Here is a 21,204-nt window from a genome sequence, read left to right on the forward strand (position 1 = left end):
CTTCAGGGAGATTTCTTCTGTGTTGCAGAATTGTGTTTGTGTAGATACATGTAGACGGTCTGAGCAGCATCATCCAGAAATGAACGATGTGCCTCAGAGAAAAAAGGCCCCTGTCTGTCCACCGGAACAAACAAAAACACTTTTTCTGTGCAGTGGAAGTTCTGCGGGATTTTGTAAACGAAGAGAAAACTTCAGGCAAACTATAAAACTGCACCAGTCCTTTTGAGAAAACACAAAAAGCAATTGAAAGTGCGGCTGTCTACTATGCTGCATTAAAAGGGGGAGGACAGAGCCTGGCAGGGAAACTGTGCTGACTTATTTCAGTACCCAGGGTGGTAAAATGTGCACGTCCCCAGGCTGCTGTTGTATGCTGTGTTTAATCTGGGCTGCAGCTCCAAAGAACGGCTTTCCTCAGCCCATAACTCCCCATTAGCCCGAGCCGTACAGTATGTTCTGAAGAGAAGATAAAGTTACATGGCGCACAACGCCATTAACCAGAGCTGAAAAAATAACAATATTACACACTCACACGCACGCCCGGGTCTCACACACACACCTCACACACACACACACACACCCTGTAAATGGAAAAATCCGAGAGGTGATGTCGGTCACCCCCACACACACTTAAGTATGAACTCAAACTAATAGAGTGCAAGAAAGCATTAAATCACCATCCATAATTCACACCATCCATGGGAATGCTGTTGGCTCTGAGGGAGATGAGCCAGAGTTTTTCAAAGAGAGAATGGGGAGCAGCCAAACATAGGCATCTATCAGAAATTACTATTGGCAAGAAGCATAGATAACAGTTTTCATTTAAAGAGAGAGATGCCAGGAGACAGTGGCAGACTCTGGAGGCAGAATTCACCAGCCCTACGCCAATCACAAGTGAATACTGGCAGTGGTGTACAACAGACAAACAACAAATGCAGCCTTGATATGCAAGGACTACAGGTCCATAGTGTGCGTGGGTGTGTATATTGAATAATCTCAAACCCTGGAAGAACACAAAGTCCCATGAGCAGCCAGCTGACCTCAGTGTGCGCCCCTAAAACAATTCCCTGCCTCTAAACTATTGTAATTGAGGGTCAAATATCACCACTAGCGAGTTCTGCTGCTCCGTCATTCATCACATTCATACCAAATCCCAAGAAACTTGGGCCCTTGGCGCGGCAGGATGATGACACAAAGAACGGGAGAACGCAGAGAGAGAGAGAGAGAGAGCCTGTGCTGTTTCTGCACAGTAACTTTGACGCCTGCTGACATGACTAACGCAGCAGCTGAAATTGCTAAAGCGTGAATTTAAGCGTCCAAATGGGCGGGCACCTTTGAGGATGTGCTCGAGAATGACGCAGGATCAAACGCACGCGAGACTTAAACACACCTGCACGACGGATGTGACTGATGACACAGACGTGAGGTGATGTCACATCGCACCAGGTAACAAATGGGGGGGGGGGGGGGCTCCTTCTGCAAGTCAGCTGTCGGCTAAGTCCAAGGGCAGGGCACTCGAGAGACCTCTCAGTAGCCCCGCCCCCAGGACTTGAATGAACGCTAACAGCGGACGTGTGGAAATAAGCCGATAGCAGCACGCAGGCCAAAGCCTCCTGAAACGGCCAAAATGAGCACAATATCACCACGAGCACCTACTGGCAAACAAGGACATTATTTCCCATTCATTAACCCCAGCAGAAGCACAAAGGCACCACCACTGCAGAGCAACACACACGCACAGAGAGAGAGAGAGAAGGGAAGAGGGGGAGAGAGAGAGAGTGTGAGAGAGAGAGCAAAAGAGTGAGAGAGAGAGAGAGAGAGGGTTTTATTATTATAATTATTAATAATTAATTAATTTTTTCCTTTCAATGCTTGTGTTGATTTAACGTTAATATTGTTATTGTTTTGTTTTTGTTTACAGAATGTTCACTGTAATTAGTATTTTACTGTACATATGTATTGCAATTGATTTCTGATGCTTTGGTAATATTTACAATCATATGTATTTCCTGCCAATAAAGCTAATTGAATTTGAATTTGAGAGTGAGAGTGAGAGTGAGAGTGAGAGTGAGAGTGAGAGTGAGAGTGAGAGAGAGAGAGAGAGAAGGTGCTAACAGTGGATTCAACAGTACACAGCCACACACCTGTGATAATGCTGCTCACAAGAGTAGAGCTTACCTGCTTGTCTTGATGGAAATCCTCTCCTCTGTGTGTGTGTGTGTGTGTGTGTGTGTTAACAAATATAACAGGCGATGGCAAAGTTTTTAGAACAATCCAGGGAATCATTTTATGCTCCCAAACAAAGCAACAGCCTTCACTAACGAGAACACTGAGGCCCACCTGTGTAAGCCCTTCATTGGACTGTCCAAAATTGTGCCTGCACAAAAAAAAGAAAAAAGAAAAAAAAAAAAAAACATCAAAACCACTGAGCTTTATGACCAGTGTAAAAAAAATGTTTTTCTTGTGCCAATAAGGGACACCTCTGTATATATTCTCAGTAAGGATAAACTTTATTAATCTATGAGAGTGTTTGTTATTCCATGATAAATATGACACATCTGTGACTGTTTTTATAACTTCAAGGCAGGACTGTGTTTGGTAAAATATAAACTGAAGGAAAGTGTGAAACTGAACACATAGACTTCACTCTAACAACCTGTTCATATTTAAATCACCACACTCCGGTCTGAACTTGGAATTATGCATTTTGGAACACTTGACAGGATCAGCTAAAATATGTTTAGCTAATTCCAAAGGCTTCAAATTCACAGCACAATAATTGAAGACCACACCGATTTTCATGCCTGACAGTATAATGTTTATTTGATTCGTTTTAATGTCATTGTTTTACTACATTGCCATTTTTAATATTGTTCTGTGCATTTTGTCCCCCTTGAAAGCAGGTAGGTTTGGCATAAATCAGCCAGATGTCTCAGGGTATAGCAGAATTACCTACACCAATGATGCATCAGCTGCCCACAAATTACTAGATTTCACAGTTATTTCTCACTCTACATGTCACACATGATTCAGGACAACAGCAAGTGTGACCTGTAGTGTGTAGAGTGGCAAACATCAGAGTTTTGACATATTTGACTGGCATGATTCCAAACTGGGGGAGAATCATTTGTAAGTAAGCATTTAATCAATCTGGATATTTGCACATCTAGATTGTGTGAATTCAGTGTACTTTGTTTGGTAAATTATTCAGGATTTTTGTGATTCTGCAATGCAAGTTCTGAACCTCACAACCTTAAAAGAGTAGTTGGAGGAGCATGAATAATCCTGGACCCCAGGCACATCCTGAAGCCAGCCGTAGATGCAAGGGCCACAATGCGTGAGTGGCAGCCATGTTTACGCTGGGCCTGAGCTCTGCCCAATGCAGGGCTATAATTAAGCATTCACCTCTCGCATTCAGTTTGACTTCAAATGTTGTTTTGGAAAACAAACAACAACTCATACCTGAATGAGAAAAAAACGAATTACGCAACACAACTAAAGTTAAAGTTACTCAAGCAGAATTCCAGAGTCATAATTCTGAGGCATCCCAAAGAACAGGAAGGCCATATAGATTATTTTTCTCAGTTTGATACTACATTATTATTACATGACGAGAGGTACACACCCTAAGTCAGGCGAGACAAATATGCCATTTGTTTACTGCATGGTGGTACTAGCCAGACATAATGCCACACAATAAGCTTCATACACAAGCAGACACTGAACAAACAACACTGGCTTTAACTACTTACACTCAGAGCTGTAAATAGTATTTTATCATTCAGAGCACCAACCTGAAAAAGGCAGATACGATGGTTTTGAACGAAAACTAAGTTGAGAATAATCCCTCCCCCTATCTTCTGTGAAATGAAAACACTGCTAAAAAGAAACACAATTCATAAAAGCACACTCCAATAGAGAAGACTCTCCATATTAAAAAATAACTTTTTATTTAAGATATTCAAATTTAACCAAGGCTATTCAAAATGGCTTAAAAACATATCTGAGGAGACAGGCCTGCTGAGGAAAGAGAAAGAGAAGAATAAAAGTTAGGTGAAATCACTCTGGCCTGTTTTCAGCGAACATGACTTCTATGTGGATAGTGAGGAGTGACTAACTTTCATTTCATTCCCTTAACTGTCTTTTCTAATTAATTGGGAAAGGCCTCCTTAGAACTGTGCAGATCATTTTTACGTGCTCCCTAACGATTTTGACGTTGTTATATTATGCTTTCAAAAACATTAAATGAAACCTTATGAAATGAAACTAAAACCTAAGATCACAGATGCACAGATAGAAAGCAAAAATTCTAAGAATAATGATTCCTACAGTGTGTGTTATCATGAATATAACAGCAAAAACCACGTACAATCTCAGTTTGAAGCCCATAATAAATAATGAACAGAATATTGTGGAATGTGGCTCTTGAAATGCACAGAGGCATCTGTGGATTTTGACCCTGTGACTCATAACCTTAAACCCCCTGCTCACAGACTGCCACGCACCAGACTTAATGACACTTATATCCCTTAACCTCCTAAGACCAGGCAATTCAAAAAAACATAAAAATAAATAAAAATAAAATAAGTATTGTTTAGAAAATATTTTCACTGCAACATGTTTTTGTCATCTAAGATATGTTTTTTGTCATCAAAAAAAAACTTAAAACTTTTTCTGCCGGGTCTCAGGAGGTTAAGTGATTTCAACAGAGAAGCCATTTTGTGGCTCATAACAACAGAAACCCTCAAATGAATGCTTGTGTTGCATCGCCACAAAAAGCTTTTGATGTGAATGCAGGTTTGTGTTATCCTGAATGAGTGCATAATTCAAAGCCCTGCCCACCCCTTCCCTCTGATGGGGCTGTCATGAGCTTGTGAAGATTACAGTTACTTCCCCGAAGGTTCCATGCACTGAAGGACCGCACTGCTCTGGAACCGCAGATAACAGCCTGAATGCAGACAGCACGCTGCTTGATGGCTCCATGCAGAGCTAGAATTTATCACAACATCAAAGTCTTAAGGGGGACCTTTTTATTTTGTTTTTCTACTAGTATTCAGCAGAAACTTTGATATTCAGCCGCTTCACAGATAGGAATCTGTCTTTGTGCCGGCACAGGTCCGGGGGAATTCTGCAGTATTGCACCGCATCTTTGTTTTATGTTGACACCGCACCGGTTCTGGCAATGCCTCCTGGGAAATATGGTCCATCCACAAACCCAGACAGGAAGCTGTCAGGTCCTGACGAATGATCTGCGGCGAGAGTGTCCGTTCGTCTGCTTGTTTTTGGGAGACCCAGGGGCTTTCTTCCTCCCCCTTGCACCGTCAGCGCCCGTCGGACCCGAGAGTCATCACCAGAGAGACGGGAATGAGCCCTTTCTCCGGGGCCCTGTTTCTGGGGCCGAGGCCGGCCAAGGCTGTCGGGTAGCATCCTCTCCATAGACGGACCAGAGGGGAATCTGGGTTCAGTGTATCCAGAGGACACGTGGGGTGAAGGGAAAGGTTACGAAGAGACACGCGCCAAAGGGATTGTTTGTGCGTCTGTCAATATAGCTCAGGCCTAGGCCCAGAGACAGGGCCGCTGGTATCTGCTAAAGCTGTGAGCCCAGGCTGTACCAGCAGAACTCCCTGGGTTGTCCATTAGAACAGCAGTTAGCATGTTTCAAAAGCCCGGAGTGACTCATCCGTTCACTCCCGATGTGAGTTGCCCACAGACAGGCAGATGCTGTTGTTGCTGACGCACAGATTACAATTTCCACGCTGAAGAGCTACGAGAGGCGGCAGACTTAGGAGACGGAACGGCGCTTTCCTGCTCCGTCCCGTCACCGGCGGTACGCCACGGCCCGGAGAAGGATGAGGACGCTGCCGAACATGACGCCGGGAGACAGGCACCCGATGGGAGGGGAACAAGATCTGCCTCAGACAGGAGGCTGCCAGCCCAGTGTGTGTGCACAGTATGTGTGTGCATGCCTGTCCATGCATTCAGGCATATGTGTGTGTCTATACATGCGCTAATGTGCAAATACAGTATATCTGGGTGCATGTGTGTGAGTGCGCGTGCTGTTGTTAATCCCAATTTTAAAAAGAGAAATACGAACTGCACCAAATATCTGCTCTCCTTCTTGATCTTGGATCCTGCTTTGTTTGGGAGTGTTTATTTATATTATTCCGTTTGATGTTTTTGTAGTTATCATTTTACGATGCAGACTGACACCAGCAACTTAATGGCACAATTCTAATGAGTAATCAGCGTGTAAATAAAAAAAAAGGCTTTCCGCTGCCTCTGCATTTTGGTCATGCTTGTCAGTTCTGTCATGATGGGTTTATGTTTTCAACATTATTACATATTTCATTTTGGTTTTCAAAATATATGAAGGCTAAAGCACATACACACACACACAGGCACATGTGTATCCACACACACACACACACACACACACACACAGTCAGAGGCACATGACATTAGCCCGCTCTTAATTGCTTTTTAAAACCTTTGTCATTTCTTAATGATATTATACATCATTCTTTGTTCTCCTCCTGCTTTTAACTTGATGGTCGACTATAACAGAGAGGGTATTTTTAGGCAGGGTTCATACAGGCTAATGGCCCTTGTTAGAACTGAACTCGTTAGCATGGGACATGTTTTACAAGGGTTTTCCCCCCTCATTACCCCCCACCCGCCTGGTCGCCTGAGCATAAGAACACTCACTGTTTAACAAATTCGCAAGAACCTACTCATCAACGCATTTTCCCTGATCAATATGAGCAGTCATCCAAATGATGATACTACACTCTCAGAAGAAAGGACTTCAAAAGGCTCCTCTGTGTCTCCGTAGAGGAACCCAGTCTAGTTTGTGTTCTTTATCAGGCAAAATGGTTCAATATGGGAGCTTTCACACTCTTCCCCCTCCACCATAGAGTGTTCCAAAAAGAGCTAAAATGAGTTTCCCATTGCAGTTTGGGGAAGGCCCTTTCCTCTTTTAGCATGACAATGCCCCTGGGCACACAGCGAGGTCCATATAGAAAAGGTTTTTTCAAGAACTTGACTGGCTGACAAGAAGAACTTGACTGGCCGACATAGAGCCCTGACATCTACCCCATCCAACACCTTTGGGATCATTTGGAAAGCCAACTGTGAGCCAGGCCAAATCACCCAATCAGTGCCTGACCTCATTAATGCTCTTCTGGCTGTATGGAAGCAAATCCCTGCAGCAATGTTCCAACATCTATTATAAAACCTTCCCAGAAGAGTGGAGGTTGTTATAGTAGAAAAGGGTGGACCAACTCCATACTAATGGCCATAATTTTGGATGAGATGTTGAATGTCAGGTGTCCACATGCTTTTGGCCATATAGTATATTTCAAAACATTTCCTATAAAATACCAGCGAGATCAAACACCTGCTGGGATCACTAGCTGTCTAAAAGTATGTGTAAGAGATGGAAATATGCAATCCTCCACTCACTGTGGCAAACGGAGGGGAAAAATCCAGTAAAAACATTCAATTTTAGATCAATGCTCTGCGTGTAATGCAAGATTTGTGTCATATTGAATTCTTTTCCTTGCTTCCAGTATTGAGGCTTTCGACATTCTTTAAAATCATCATTTCAATGCTTTTAATGTTCACTCACAGGAGCTACATTTTCAGAAATTGCAAAGGCACTAATGGCAGCAGGCTTCCAATTGATTAATATTGAATCTTCTCCCCCCAAACACCTTATTACAGAGACAACAGGCTGTCTTTGTTTCTGCTTTGATTCCCTGGAGGGGATTTGCTTTGTGAAGATCTCTGTGGACATGTCATTTTGTAAAAAATTTCAAATATAAATAATCACATTGATTGCTTTGTTATCATTATTATTGCGATGGTGTGTTTGTGTGTGCACATGCACATGTGTGCCTCTGAATGAGTGTGTGTTTCAACAGCTCGATAAAGGCAGACAGGTAGTTTAGTGCTCCACCGAGAGCAGTGAATCTTTATGACATACACACAAATCGGGGAACGTGCAGAGACGAAGGGCATGTGTGTGTGAGTGTGTGCGTGCATGCATGTGTTGTTTGTGTGGTTGTGTCCGTGTGTGTTTTGCGATTGGTTCTACAGAATAGCCCACCTGTACACATGCAAGAGCTTAATACAAACAGAGGGGTCAACTCACATCTATGAGTGCCAGGACACAGACAGGACAACAAAGATCCATCCAACTTCTTTTTTTTCCCATCTTTCTGCTCTTCCTCCTCCTCCACCCCCTCCTCTTTCTCTCTGTTCTCCATCCAACACATTACCCGTATGTTACATGTACATATTCTTGGTCCCATGTTATTCAATTAGCACATGCTTCCACCAGGCACCATCATCCGCAAACATGGCATTAATTTCCATTTGTAATTAGATGATACCCAATTTTACTTATCCATTACCCTAGATGATGTTCGCCCCATTGACACGCTTGTGGACTGCATCAATGATATTGACACATGGATGGCTCATAAATTCCTCTAATTGAACAAAGATAAAACAGAGATCTTGGTCCTCAGGAATAAGAAAATGAGAAAGAAAGTCATCTCTTATTTAAGCTCACACTCTTTCAGGGTTACATCCCAGGCTAAGAACCTGAGTGTTATTCTATACAGACTTGAACTTTGAGACCCACATTAGGAATACTATCAAAACTGCTTTTTATAATCTTAGGAATGTTGCCAAGGCAAGACCCTTTCTCTCACAGGGAGCCACGGAGAAATCAAAGCATGTCTTTACTTCCAGTCGTCTCGATTACTGTAATGCACGACTGTCTGGATTCCCCCAAAAAAATTATTGATTATTCAGTCCGTACAAAACGTTGCTGCTAGGGTGCTACCCAAAACCAAGAAGAGTGCACATATTACCCCTATATAAAACCTTTACGCTTGTTACCAGTTGCTTTTAGAATTGACTTTAAAGTGCTCTTATTTTTTTACCTCTTTGTGGGCTAGCACCAGGGTACATTGATGATCTTCTTATCACATATGTTCCGTGGAGAACCCTCAGATCCACTGACTCCCTCTTACTAATGATACCCAGATATAGAACAAAAGCCTATGGGAATGCTGCTTTTAGTTTATATACCCCTGGACTTTGGAACAGCCTCCCACTGGATATGATGGGTTGTGAAACAGTAAATCAGTAAATTCAAAAGGAACCTCAAAACATTTGAACTAAGAACTGCTTTTATTAACGTTGTGCTATATAATTTTATTTCTTAATTTGTTTTCTTCAGTATTTTTATTGTCCTGTCTTTTTCATTGTGTTTATTCTTTCTTAACTTTATCTTAGAGGGACATTGTATTCACTGTGATAAACTATACCTTTTATGTATTATTCCATATATCTTTTTTATCTGAGAACTTGTATTTATTTTATCCAATTTTATTTTATTATTATTTTAATTTATTTTAGCATTTTTATTTAGCAAAATTTCATCAAATTCTGGCATGCGCTAGTCTCCGTCGTCTCATTCTTTTACGTTTCTATTCTTGTTTTATATTGTTTCTTATCAATCACATTTTCATTTCTATGGGAAGTACTTTGAAATGCATTTACTTGTATGACAGGTGCTGTATAAATGAAGTTTGATTGATTGATTGATTCCTGGCTACCTGCATTTTGTCTTCACAGACCACGGTCCTCACAAATTTTGGATTGTATTTGGGCGACGCCTTGGGTGGTATGTGCGACACGACAGCACACTAGGGATTCTAATGCTGGTGCCAGCGTGGAACCCAGCATAGTAAGCGCGACAGACCCCTCTGAAATGAAAACATGTCACTCGCATTTCAGGATATGGCTGTCAAAACAATCACCAGGGTTGCAGCAATTTTTCAAAGCTCTGATCATGTCTAAAAAGTTCAACAGTAAATGATTATGCACACTCATATTCACTGTATTATTACCACATGTTGTTGTGCTCCGAGTATTTTCTGAATTGTTCTGGTACCTCCACCCCCCACGTCTACAAAATGAAATATGGCGCCAAATATCTGAAAATAATGGCGGAAGTCTGACTGCACCAAAAATTGAAGTCTGTGCTGTAATTTCCACCTCGCTCACCTCTCTCTCTCTCTCTGCCCAACCCACCCCCCATACACACCTTTCAACCTTTCTCTCTCTCACTCTCCTTCCCCTCTCTGCTTTTATCTATATCTCAAAAGAGGGAGGGACAGAGAGCAGCTGAGGGATTAGGAAAAGTGAGAGGGAGAAAGAGACCTAGAGAGGACAAAAAAATTAAGGTTGGGGGGAGAATATTATAGAGGGAATCAGAAGGACAGTCCTTGTAAGGGAGGGTGGGAGGGAGTGAGAGAGAAAGAGAGAGAGAGAGATCATTCATACCCTGTCACTAGATTGTGACTCACTGGTATTGCTCCACAGCCTTGATCCTGATTTGCTCCTTTCATGCTTGAATATCTGATCAGCCATAACCCCTGGAAGCCAGCTCAACACTGCCTCTGTCTGATAGAAATGACACAGCACACACACGTGCACACACGCACACGTGCACACAAACACGCACGCACACAAACACGCACACACGCACGCACACACACACGCATGCACACATGCAGGAATGTTCACACACATACACATGCACACACACTAACACACAGGAATACACACACAAATACACAAAAATACTCAAAATATGCACAAAATATCTGAGTTACCAGAGCAACAACACATCTCTAAACAAAGTGAATTCTCCCACATCGTGTTTCCTTTCTATAATTATCACTGCATGGGGGGGGGGGGTTCAGACATGGCAGCCCAAGCTGTTCACACATGAGCTCTGCCAAAGAGGGGTGTACACCTTCCTACAGAATCTTGATGGGAGGGGGCAGTCAGAGCCAGAATACGAGTGCCCCCCCTCTCTCCCAGCACAGAGCTGTGTGTCCCTCACAAGCATCCTTCTGCATTCACAGCACCGCTAGATCCATAAATCAGAGGGGGGGGTGGGGTTGAAGGAGGTGGAGCAATGTGCATTCAAACACTCATACACACACACAAAATCTGCATACAAACTCCCACTGCCATACACACATCCACAAACTCTCACACAACATAAAACTGCAATTTGTTTACATGAAAGCAGGAATTACTGTACATCAAATGATTAATTAATTAATTTGCTGTTGTCAACCTAATTAAAGTGTTTACATGAAGTTTAATCATTGTTTGCCTACTTATTTATATTTGCCGTCCATGAACTGAGTGCAGGTATTCAGGGTTGTCTTCCTCCATGCTCAAATGTGATTATTGTCACATTAATTATGTTACAGTATTTGCTGCCATGAAACGACCTGATTGTCATTTGTGATACCAATGGTTGTTTTCAGAAGAAAAAAAAAAAAACGCCAATCATCCAACCCTGGTCCCCCAGAGATACAGAGCTGCTGGGCCTCGCCATTGGATGTGCCATCCCAGATGACTGGTCTGGTGTACTTACCCAGAGGGCCTCAGCGCAAGTTGACCTTTACGAAGATGAGAAAACGCCAGTTGGACATCAAAATTCACAGCACTGAGCCAAACAGACTCTGTGCACAAAGACATCTCGCCCACCTGAGAGAGAAGGAGGGAGGGAGGGAGTAGGAGAGAGAGAGAGAGAGAGAGAGAGGAGGGGAGAGAGGGGAGAGACGGATGTGTTTGCAGGCAGTGAGAGGATGTCAGGGGCCCTGCAGAGTGCATTATGTAGGGCTGTGTGCTGGATGAATACCAACATCACCTTGTGTGTGTCTTATTGTGTGTATTCCTTCCCCCTATTGAGTAAGGAATAGGAAAGGTCCAGCTCTTTCTGTGTCAGAAACATACACACACACACGCACTCACACACACAGCAACTCCTCTGAAGCAACCCCATTGAAAATTATCTGATAAATTAATAACGTGAAAATATTCTTAATTAAAAGCTTTTTGACTGATTGTCAGATAGGGGAGCCTCCATTTGGATTATGGTTATCAGAGTGCATTTCTTTTCACCTAAAAACAGAGGCAAATAGATAGAGAGAAAGAGTGAACCTCTAAGTTCTACCCGTAGCTGCATCAGTGTCCACTGGGTAGAGGATCAGATTGCAAACATCCATGTGTGGGTGATGGGCGCGCGTGCGTGTGTGTGCATACACACACACACAGTCAGAAGATCAGATCTCACTTGCTAAACCTGAGAAGCACAAAGCAAACAAACTCACAGCCAATGGCCATGGCTCTTCACCTGTTACACAAACCTGCATCTACAGTACGTGAGACACACAGAGAGAGAGAGAGAGAGAGAAGTAAGGAGATGAGGTGAGAAACAAATTGGAGAGCAAAAAAGACAGGAAAATAGGGAAAGAAGCTAAATTTAAAAACAAAAAGGCAGAAAAGTCATGCAGACTTAGTACAAAGGAGTAGAGAAGTGACGGGGCAGACAGGGGGGAAAGGAAATAGTGAGGAACGGAGTGATGAGGTGGAGGAATGTAATCCTCGGGTGCCCAGCCCCACCTCAGTGACCTTACAGCTGCTCCAGGAGAGGAGCCATCATGATGTGAGGGAGCGAGAGGACTACGCCGGAGCAGAGACACCAGGAGAGACCTCCACACAGCCCCTCGCTAAGGAGGTCCTCAGGAGGAGGGAGGAGGTGCGGTCAGGGAGGTTTGCGCGCTAGGCTCGTCCTCTGAACACAGCCAGGATGATGCAGCAGATCCTGAGGGACATGTTCATCGAGCCGGATCTGTTGGCAGAACTCAACGAGGAACAGAAGCACATCCTGTTCTACAAGATCCGGGAGGAGCAGGTCCGGCGCTGGACGGAGCGGGAGAGCCAGAGCGCGGTTCCGCCGGGCCCGCGGGGAGGTAGGTACTACCGGCGGGCGCCATGGAGACCAGAGGGGAGGGAAGACTGGGGGAGATAAAGGGGGAACTACAAGCCATGAGGACGAGAGAAAAATGTAGAGCGTTAATTGGGCATGAAAGTATTTTTGGTTGTTACTTTCCTTAAAAAAAAACAACAACCTGGAAATGTGTTTGGTTTATTTTTAACTTTTTAAAAAATGGTAGAAAATTGGTTCATACATATAAACATGCAAAAATCCAGGTTTATTTTGAACATTTGGGACACTGCTTGTATGACAACTTAGAGCGAGTCAAGTCGAAATAATTAATTCTAGATTGATAGGAAATTACTTCAATATCCATCAAATACAAGTATAAGGCTTTAAATTGACTGGGAATTTCAGTGTACAAACTTAGTGCAGCTGGGCCAAGTATTCATTTTAATTATGTAATATGACCATTTAGAGGTAAAAAGAAATATGTATTGGGATAGTGATGATGATGTTGTCTTGGCTCTGAGTCTATGAACCATAGATATCACCAGATACTGCGTAGGTTCCCTGATGATGCTCTGCCAGGCCTGCACTGCCGCCAACTTAATTTCCTGTTTGTTTCTGGGGCATTTTGCCTTCAATCTTTTGTTCAGCAAGTGAAACACATGTTCAGCTGGATTCAATGATTGATTTGGCCAGTCAAGAACGTTCCACTTTTTGGCCCTGAAAAACTCCTTGGTTGCTTTAGCAGTGTGTTTAGGATCCTTGCAAGGTGAAGCACCACCAAATGAGTTTTGATGCGGTTGGCTGGACCTGAGCAGACACGATGTTTCTGTTCACTTGAGAATTCATCCTGCTGCTGCCACCAGCAGTTACATCATAAATGAAGACAAGTAAGCCAGTTCCAGTGGCAGCCATACACACACAAGTCATAACACTACGATGGTACAGATTACTGTTCTGTTCTTAGGGCTTACTAGTGGTTTGCAGCTTGTGTGGAACCCTCTGAGGTTGTGCTGGTGTAATCTTCTCTCTACGGTAGTCTTTGATGCATCTATCCCTACATCCTGAAGAGTGTTCTTGATCTACCAGACCGTTGCAAAGGGGTTTTTCTTCACAATTTAAAGTATTCTTCAGTCATCCACTTCAGGGGTATGACGTGGTCTTCCAGGTCATTTGCTATTGCTGTTTAACCTCCTAATAAGGTATCAAAAAGTTTATTTAGGCATTCCCAAAGTTTTATGTCTCTGATCAATTGATTTTGATTTCTCAGCTTCACGATTGCCTGCATTATTGGAAAGGTCACTTCTTTGGTCCTCATATCGAGAGACAAGAGCAAAAGACTCCAAATTTAAATTCCACACCTCTAGAATCAGTTCTAGACCTTTTAGCTTTCTTCTGCATGAACTAATGAGGTAATGACCCACAACTAGCCAAGAAATAGCTGAGCAGCCAACTGTCCAATTATTTTGCTCCCCTACACGGATCACCCAAATTCCCTCCAATTAAACCTGGCAGTCTGCACATAACCCCATATTTATTGTTTTATTTCTAATCCGACATTCTGGAATAGAGAGCCAAAACAGCAAAAATTGTTTCACTGCACAAATACTTACAGACTGCACTGTATATATAAACACGCCTGTGGATGCCAGAGGCTTTTTAGACACCTGCTACTTATTAACATAATTGTATTATGAATATTTGTGAATCCTGATGCTTTTTTAAAAAAGATTTCAGGAAACTGCATGACAGAAAATAACTTTTTTGGCACAAGACCAAGCCAGGGCTTTCCAAATGGGAATCTGGGGTTGACGAAAGCATTTGGGTTATATTCCGCCCCTTGCAGGTGGTGGGAAAGGGGTCCAGTGGCTGCTGGGCAGTGACGGGGACGTGTGGGTGTGGGTGATGGGCGAAGCTGCTGGAGACACGCCCTACGAGGAGATTGTGACGGAGCTGATGGAGGAGAGGGCCAGGAAACAGGCCCAGCAGGAGGCCCGGGAACTGTGGTCAGTACAGTGCTATGTGTATCTGTGTGTATGAGAGGGTAGTGAGGGGTGAGTGTGTGTGTGTGTGTGCGGGGGGGTGTAGGGATAAGAAAGATGAGATTCGATTATAAGCATCTTGCTAGTAATTTGAGCTGGTTGTGAAGGGGATGCATGTGGGCAGTGCTTGTTTTGGAAATGTTTATTATATGCACTTGGTTAGGTGAGGAGGACAGAAGCCGTGTGGGGATGTGTGAGGGTTTGTTGGGGTGTGGTCTGCCACTCTCCCTGTTCCCTCCTGCCATACCCAGGAAAGCGAAGGAGGCGGAAATAGAGAGGAAGTTCCGGGATGCAATCGCCAAGGAGAAAGCCCGCTTCGTGGCAGGAAAATGGAGGGAAGAGACAGAGGACAGGAAGGCAGCCAAACAAGAGGAAGAAGGCATCCAAGCGGAGCTAAAGGTGGGCTTGGCACCAGCGCCTGCGAGACAGAGTTTATCCTCCTCTCTAGTTCTGTTTCAACAATTGTGTATGAAACACAAATACTGATCCCAGATCAGGGCTTGGGGAAGAAGCTTCCAAGTCTTGAGATGGCCAGGACTGAACAGACAGCCTGGTCTATCTGATCCTGGATCAGCTATTGAGGACACTGTTTATCTGGAATGACAAAAAGTATCCTCTGGATAGAGATCTGGCATTGTGTGTGTGTGTGTGTGTGAGCATGTGCGTGTGTGTGAGCGTGTGCGTGTGCGCGTGCATGCTTTTAGAATAGCAGTGTAGGGAAAAGGTATCCTCAGGAGCTTCAATGCCATACCTCTTTAGAGCTGTGGCAGTCCTAAATGATTTAGGACCCCTTAATGAGACCTCCTTAAGAAACTTGTCAGCTATTAAAGACCTAATTTATTTTCAAAGTACCCTCCTATTCAGCCAAGGTACAGATTCATTTTCCTGAATTCTGTTAATTCAGTTAGTTTGGGAGAAAAAAGGATGACACTATCAGACTCGATCCCGCTCGGTTCTATCCGGTTCTCCCACCCCAGTCTCATTCAGCCACAGCAGAGAGAGCAGGCTGATGTCCAGGAGCCACTGAGCACTCACTGACTCATACACAAATGCCATTAATCACAATCCTGCAACAGCAAGTGCTGAAGGAGGCCACCAGGTAGAGAAAGAGGAGGGCAGTACAGCAGTAATGGGGGAAGAGGGGGGGAGAGAGAGAGGGCAGAGAGAGAGAAAGGTGGGGCATAGCTGTGAGAGGGAGAGGGGGTGGCGTATATGTGAGATACTTCATTTCTAAAATGTTATTAAAACAATAAGAAAATATGATTATCTTGCAGTTGATAACATAATTACTGTTGATTTACATTTTAAGTAAATGATGCTTTAGCAATACTGTGTCCATGCAAGGCAAGGTCATGCCAAAAGCTTATTTGAATTTGAAAAAAAGGGGAAATAAACACCTCGAAGACTGACTCACTCCCCACGCACACACACACACACACATACACACACAGTGTGCCCGGTCAGCGCTGACAGTGCAGTCCCATACTCCACGGTGACCCCGGCCGCCTCCATTCTAATAAAGGAGAGTGATTATGCTTAACCTTTTCAGTGAGACGTGGGCATGAGGAGCCTGACGTTAGCCCAGCTCATAAACGTCAGACTGCACCAGCAGCAGCCTTCAGACTCCGTGGTCCCACGGCGTTGTCTGTTTTCTGCTTCAGCTACTGCCTCCGCAGTTCTGTGATTAATCAGCTGGCTTCATGAGTCCAAATGATCATGCATGCCATGTGTTTAATGTCCCCGGAAGTAAGTGATTTAGCAGGACCTGTGACACAGTGTAACTGCAGGGTCCCCAAGCAGCTAGCCAGCACGCTGGTTAATTGCGATATTGAACAGGAACCTCATGTAGTGTAGATACAGAAAAAACGATTATGTGTTTGTGTGTGTATATGCATGTGTATATGACTGTAAAAGCATGTGTGTGCATGTGTTTGTGTGTAAATGTATTTGTGTGTGTGTGTTTGTGTGTCTGCATGTTTATGTATGTAAATGTGTGTGTGCATGTGTATGCATGTGTGTATGTATGTAAATGTGTGTGTGTGCATGTGTATGCATGTGTGTGTGTATGTAAACGTGTGTGCATGTGTATGCATGTGTGTGTGTATGTAAATGTGCGTGTGCGTATTCATGTGTGTATGTGTGTAAATGTGTGAGACCCCCACTCAGCTATGTCATGCTCTCCCCTCAGAAGTGGGAGGTGGAGGAGAGGCAGAGAGAGGAAAAAGAGATCAGACGCAGGGAGGAGTGCAGAGCCAAGGAGCTGTACCTCTCCCTGAGAGAGGAGGAGAAGAGCGACGAGCAGGAGGACAAGGAGTGGCAGGAGCAGCGTGAGTGACTGCGGGATGAAAAGAGGAGTGGAGATTTCACTCAGATCTTAGTGTTGGTCTAGTCATGCTCCTTTCCAAATACACACCCCACCTCTTCTCCCCCCCCCCCCGCCCCCCAGTGCGCCGCTCCAAGGCTGCGGACGAGGAGAAGCAGCGGAAGGCCCGCTGGGCGCGGGACGAGTACAGGCGCCAGTCCCTGCGGGCCGTGGAGAAGGGGCGGGGCGCCGGGCTCGGCGAGCCCTTCCAGAAGATGCAGGGCAACGGGCCGGGCCAGAACCGGAGACACAGCGATGTCATCGCTGCTCCCCCCGCTGGATCCGCCCAGGCTCACCACCACAGGGGCCTGCAGCCAGCCGCCCCCCCACTTTACCGCCGCCGTCACAATCGCAGGCACAGCAGTGTAGGAGTGCTGCCCCCTACAGACAGGTACTGTACATACAGACACACAGCTACAGACACACAGACAAGTACTGTACATACATACACAGAGGTACAGACACACAGCCAGGTACTGTACATACATACACAGAGGTAGACACACAGCAAGGTACTGTACATACACACAGCTACAGTCACACAGACAGGTACTATACATGCATACACACAGCTACACATACAGACTGGTATATATATATACATACTCATAACCCTATACCTCTTTTATTCGGCCAGCCCAGCCTGGGTGAGACCAGCCCGACCCAGCTCACGCGAGTCCATTCTACTGTGGTTCCGAGAAGAACAGAGACCCAAACGGGCCGGGTACGAGCGCAACAGCAGCAGCATCGCCCCCTGGTTCCACGGTCGGTACTGCAGCCCCCTCAACAACCCTCCCGCTCTCATCTTTCCTGTAGCTGCCAACCGTCTGGCCCCACACCAGACTATCCATGCCCTGACTCCACCCCAGAGGCAGACTACAACCACGGCAACTGTTACAGAACCGTAACCAGAGAGCACCTGTAAACGTACCGGCTCGAAGGCTCAGGGGAGCGTCAGACCAGCTGGGAGACAGTGTGTGTGTGTGTGTGTGTTTGTGTCTGGGGAGGGCCAGAGACGAGGTTCTTAAATAATTCACAGCCCCGCTGGGGTAATTAGTGGCGAGTGGCCCTGTAGCTTTGTCATGTCAGAAAGGCTTGGAGTGTCTGGGCCCTGGATAAGTGACAGGGGGCCTGATTAATGGGCCTGTGACTGACAGAGACACAGCTGGGCCGCAGGGCACCACGTGGGGCCTGTATTGTCCTGGAGAACAGGCTGCCAGCCACACACACACAAACACACACAGCTGTATTAGCGCTACTTCTACTTCTAAAGTTTAGCCCACTGACCGTCCGTCCACAGTGTAGTTGTACAGAGCTCCTATGAAAAGACAGGTCTGTCCTGTTTGGAGCCCCCGCTGCCTCTCTCTAACCCAGGCATCATCTCTCAACAGCTAACCTTTTTATTTTGCGGTTCTGAAACGATTTCTGTACTTCCACAGGCATAATCTCTCGCCAGGACTCGGAGGCCCTGTTGATGAACGCTGAAGAGGGCTGTTTCTTGGTGAGGGTGAGCGAGCGCATTTGGGGGTACACTCTGTCCTACCGCACGGCCGGCGGATTCAAACACTTCCTCATCGACGCCTCGGGGGACTACTACAGCTTTCTGGGCGTGGACCAGAGCCGCCATGCCACACTGGCCGACCTCATTGATTTCCACAAGGTAGGCCACTCCCATACGCTGTCCTCTGTGCAGCTGCACACCCTGTGTAACTGAGCTCGATGTGTAAACATGCTCTGTGTTACTGTGCTCGCTGTGTAAACATGTTCTGTGTAACTGTGCTTGCTGTGTAAACATGCTCTGTGTAACTGTGCTCGCTGTGTAAACATGCTCTGTGTAACTGTCTTGCTGTGTAAACATACTGTGTAACTGCATTTTCAGTTACACAGTAAACATACTGTGTAACTGCACTCGCTGTGTAAACCTGCTGTGTAACTGCAGTCACTCTGTAGACTTGCTGTTTAACTGCACATGCGGTGTAAATATGTCCTGTGTAACCACACTCGCTGTGTAAACAAGCTTGTGTAACTGTGCTCACTGTGTAAACATGCCTGTGTAACTGTGCTCGCTGCATTAAATCAGGGCCTCGGGCACAGACACCCCTCACAGAACCCAGGCCGTCACCCCTTCCTGTCCTGCCGTGGCGGCTGCAGATGGCAGACTTTACACTGGCACTGCCACCAGGCTGCAGACATCTGTGTTATTCCAGAGCCATACGGCCTGCACAAAGAAACCGCTCCCCACATGCCCTCCCCTGTCAGCAGGGATATCCCCCCCCCTCAGGTCTGTTCACATCAGAAACATGCTGTGGACCAACGTGGGGGGGGTCCTTACCCCTGCTTACAGCCAGTCAACATCACACGCAAACCAGACAGAAATATCAGGAGGCACATCACAGCCAGAATAAACAACTGAATTAAAACAAGTGCACGTTTAAGTTCACCTCTTGGAAGGGGGTACAAACAGGAAAAGTATAAGTTTTTTGCCAACACAGCTGTGTTCAAAAGTGCAGCCTACAAACACAGCCCAAATTTTGTTTTGGAGAGGACCCATATCCAGACACGCAAAACAAGCCAAATCTCTCGAGAGTCGTTGGTCTAAAGCTATGCACCGTGATAACAGCTGCAAACTGCAACACAAGTTTTGGGGTTAAAACCCCCTCTTCTTTCCTCTTCCCTCCTTCTGATGTTATGTTGCTAACTGTCCAGAGATGTCAGTACCATCTGTCTGTCTGTAGGTGGTAGGGAGAGAAGTCTATTTGTCTGTCTGCAGGTGGTAGGGAGTAATGTCTATTAGTCTGTCTGTAGGTGGCAGGGAGTAATGTCTGTTTGTCTGTTTGCAGGTGGTAGGGAGTAATGTCTATCTGTCTGTAGGTGGTAGGGAGTAATGTCTATTTGTCTGTCTGTAGGTGGCAGGGAGTAATGTCTGTTTGTCTGTTTGCAGGTGGTAGGGAGTAATGTCTATCTGTCTGTAGGTGGTAGGGAGCAATGTCTATTTGTCTGTCTGTAGGTGGTAGGGAGTAATGTTTATTGTCTGTAGGTGGTAGAGTAATATCTATTTGTCTGTAGGTGGTGAAGAGTAATGTATATTTGTCTGTAGGTGGTAGGGAGTCATGTATATTTGTCTGTCTGTAGGTGGTAAAGAGTAATGTATATTTGTCTGTAGGTGGTAGGGAGTAATGTCTATATGTCTGTCTGTAGGAGGTAGGGTGTAATGTCTATTTGTCTGTCTGTAGGTGGTAAAGAGTAATGTATATTTGTCTGTAGGTGGTAGGGAGCAATGTCTATGTCTGTCTGTAGGAGGTAGGGAGTAATGTCTATTTGTCTGTCTGTAGGTGGTAAAGAGTAATGTATATTTGTCTGTAGGTGGTAGGGAGTAATGTCTATTTGTCTGTCTGTAGGTGGTAAAGAGTAGTGTATATTTGTCTGTAGGTGGTAGGGAGCAATGTCTATATGTCTGTCTGTAGGAGGTAGGGAGTAATGTCTATTTGTCTGTCTGCAGGAGGAGGTGATCACCACGTCAGGAGGAGAGCTCCTGCAGGAGGCTTGTAGGAAGAAGGGCTCCTCTCCAGACTACGGGGGCCTCTTTTAGTGAACATGCTGTGGATTCCTCACCCTATCCATCTCTATTGGCCAATACCCAAACCCCCTCTAACATTACCCTGTATCCACAACTGTCCAATCAGACTTTGCTAAAAACACATTTTCAAAAGACCTTTAACTCTTTAGACACTAGTTCAACAACAAAACAAAAATAAAACACACCTGCAGACCTCAAAACATTCAATCATACAACATAATTTGGTTCTGATAGTGGAGAAAAATTAACTTTAAAGTAATCATCAAGAATTATACTGGTGTCTTAAGAGTTCAAGTATTTTGTATAATTATTTGGTGTAGGTCTATGCCTAATAATACTACACTTTATTTCTAAAGTGCTTTAATGGAGAACACTGTGATGGTGGCAGCGGGGTGGGTGA

The 21,204-nt window shown here is 44.9% G+C and overlaps 1 protein-coding gene and 1 long non-coding RNA gene across 2 annotated transcripts in view; one reads left to right on the forward strand and one right to left on the reverse strand.

Annotated features, from left to right (window-relative positions):
• LOC118218386 overlaps positions 1-1,465 on the reverse strand; it is a 37,332-nt gene extending 35,867 nt beyond the window's left edge. The window contains exon 1 of the long non-coding RNA XR_004763403.1: positions 1,388-1,465. This is a non-coding gene — a long non-coding RNA (uncharacterized LOC118218386). The remainder of the gene's footprint in view (positions 1-1,387) is intronic.
• An 11,220-nt stretch (positions 1,466-12,685) lies between these two features.
• Positions 12,686-20,816, forward strand: sh2d4ba (SH2 domain containing 4Ba). The gene is made up of 8 exons (XM_035400937.1): positions 12,686-12,848; positions 14,670-14,829; positions 15,117-15,264; positions 17,054-17,192; positions 17,312-17,618; positions 17,865-17,992; positions 18,667-18,887; positions 20,727-20,816. Exons 1-8 carry the CDS (start codon positions 12,686-12,688, stop codon positions 20,814-20,816), a joined length of 1,356 nt encoding a protein of 451 aa, XP_035256828.1.
• The last annotated feature ends 388 nt before the right edge of the window (positions 20,817-21,204 follow it).

The sequence above is a fragment of the Anguilla anguilla genome, chromosome 18 (genome assembly GCF_013347855.1).
Source record: "Anguilla anguilla isolate fAngAng1 chromosome 18, fAngAng1.pri, whole genome shotgun sequence".
NCBI classification, from domain to species: Eukaryota; Metazoa; Chordata; class Actinopteri; order Anguilliformes; family Anguillidae; genus Anguilla; species Anguilla anguilla.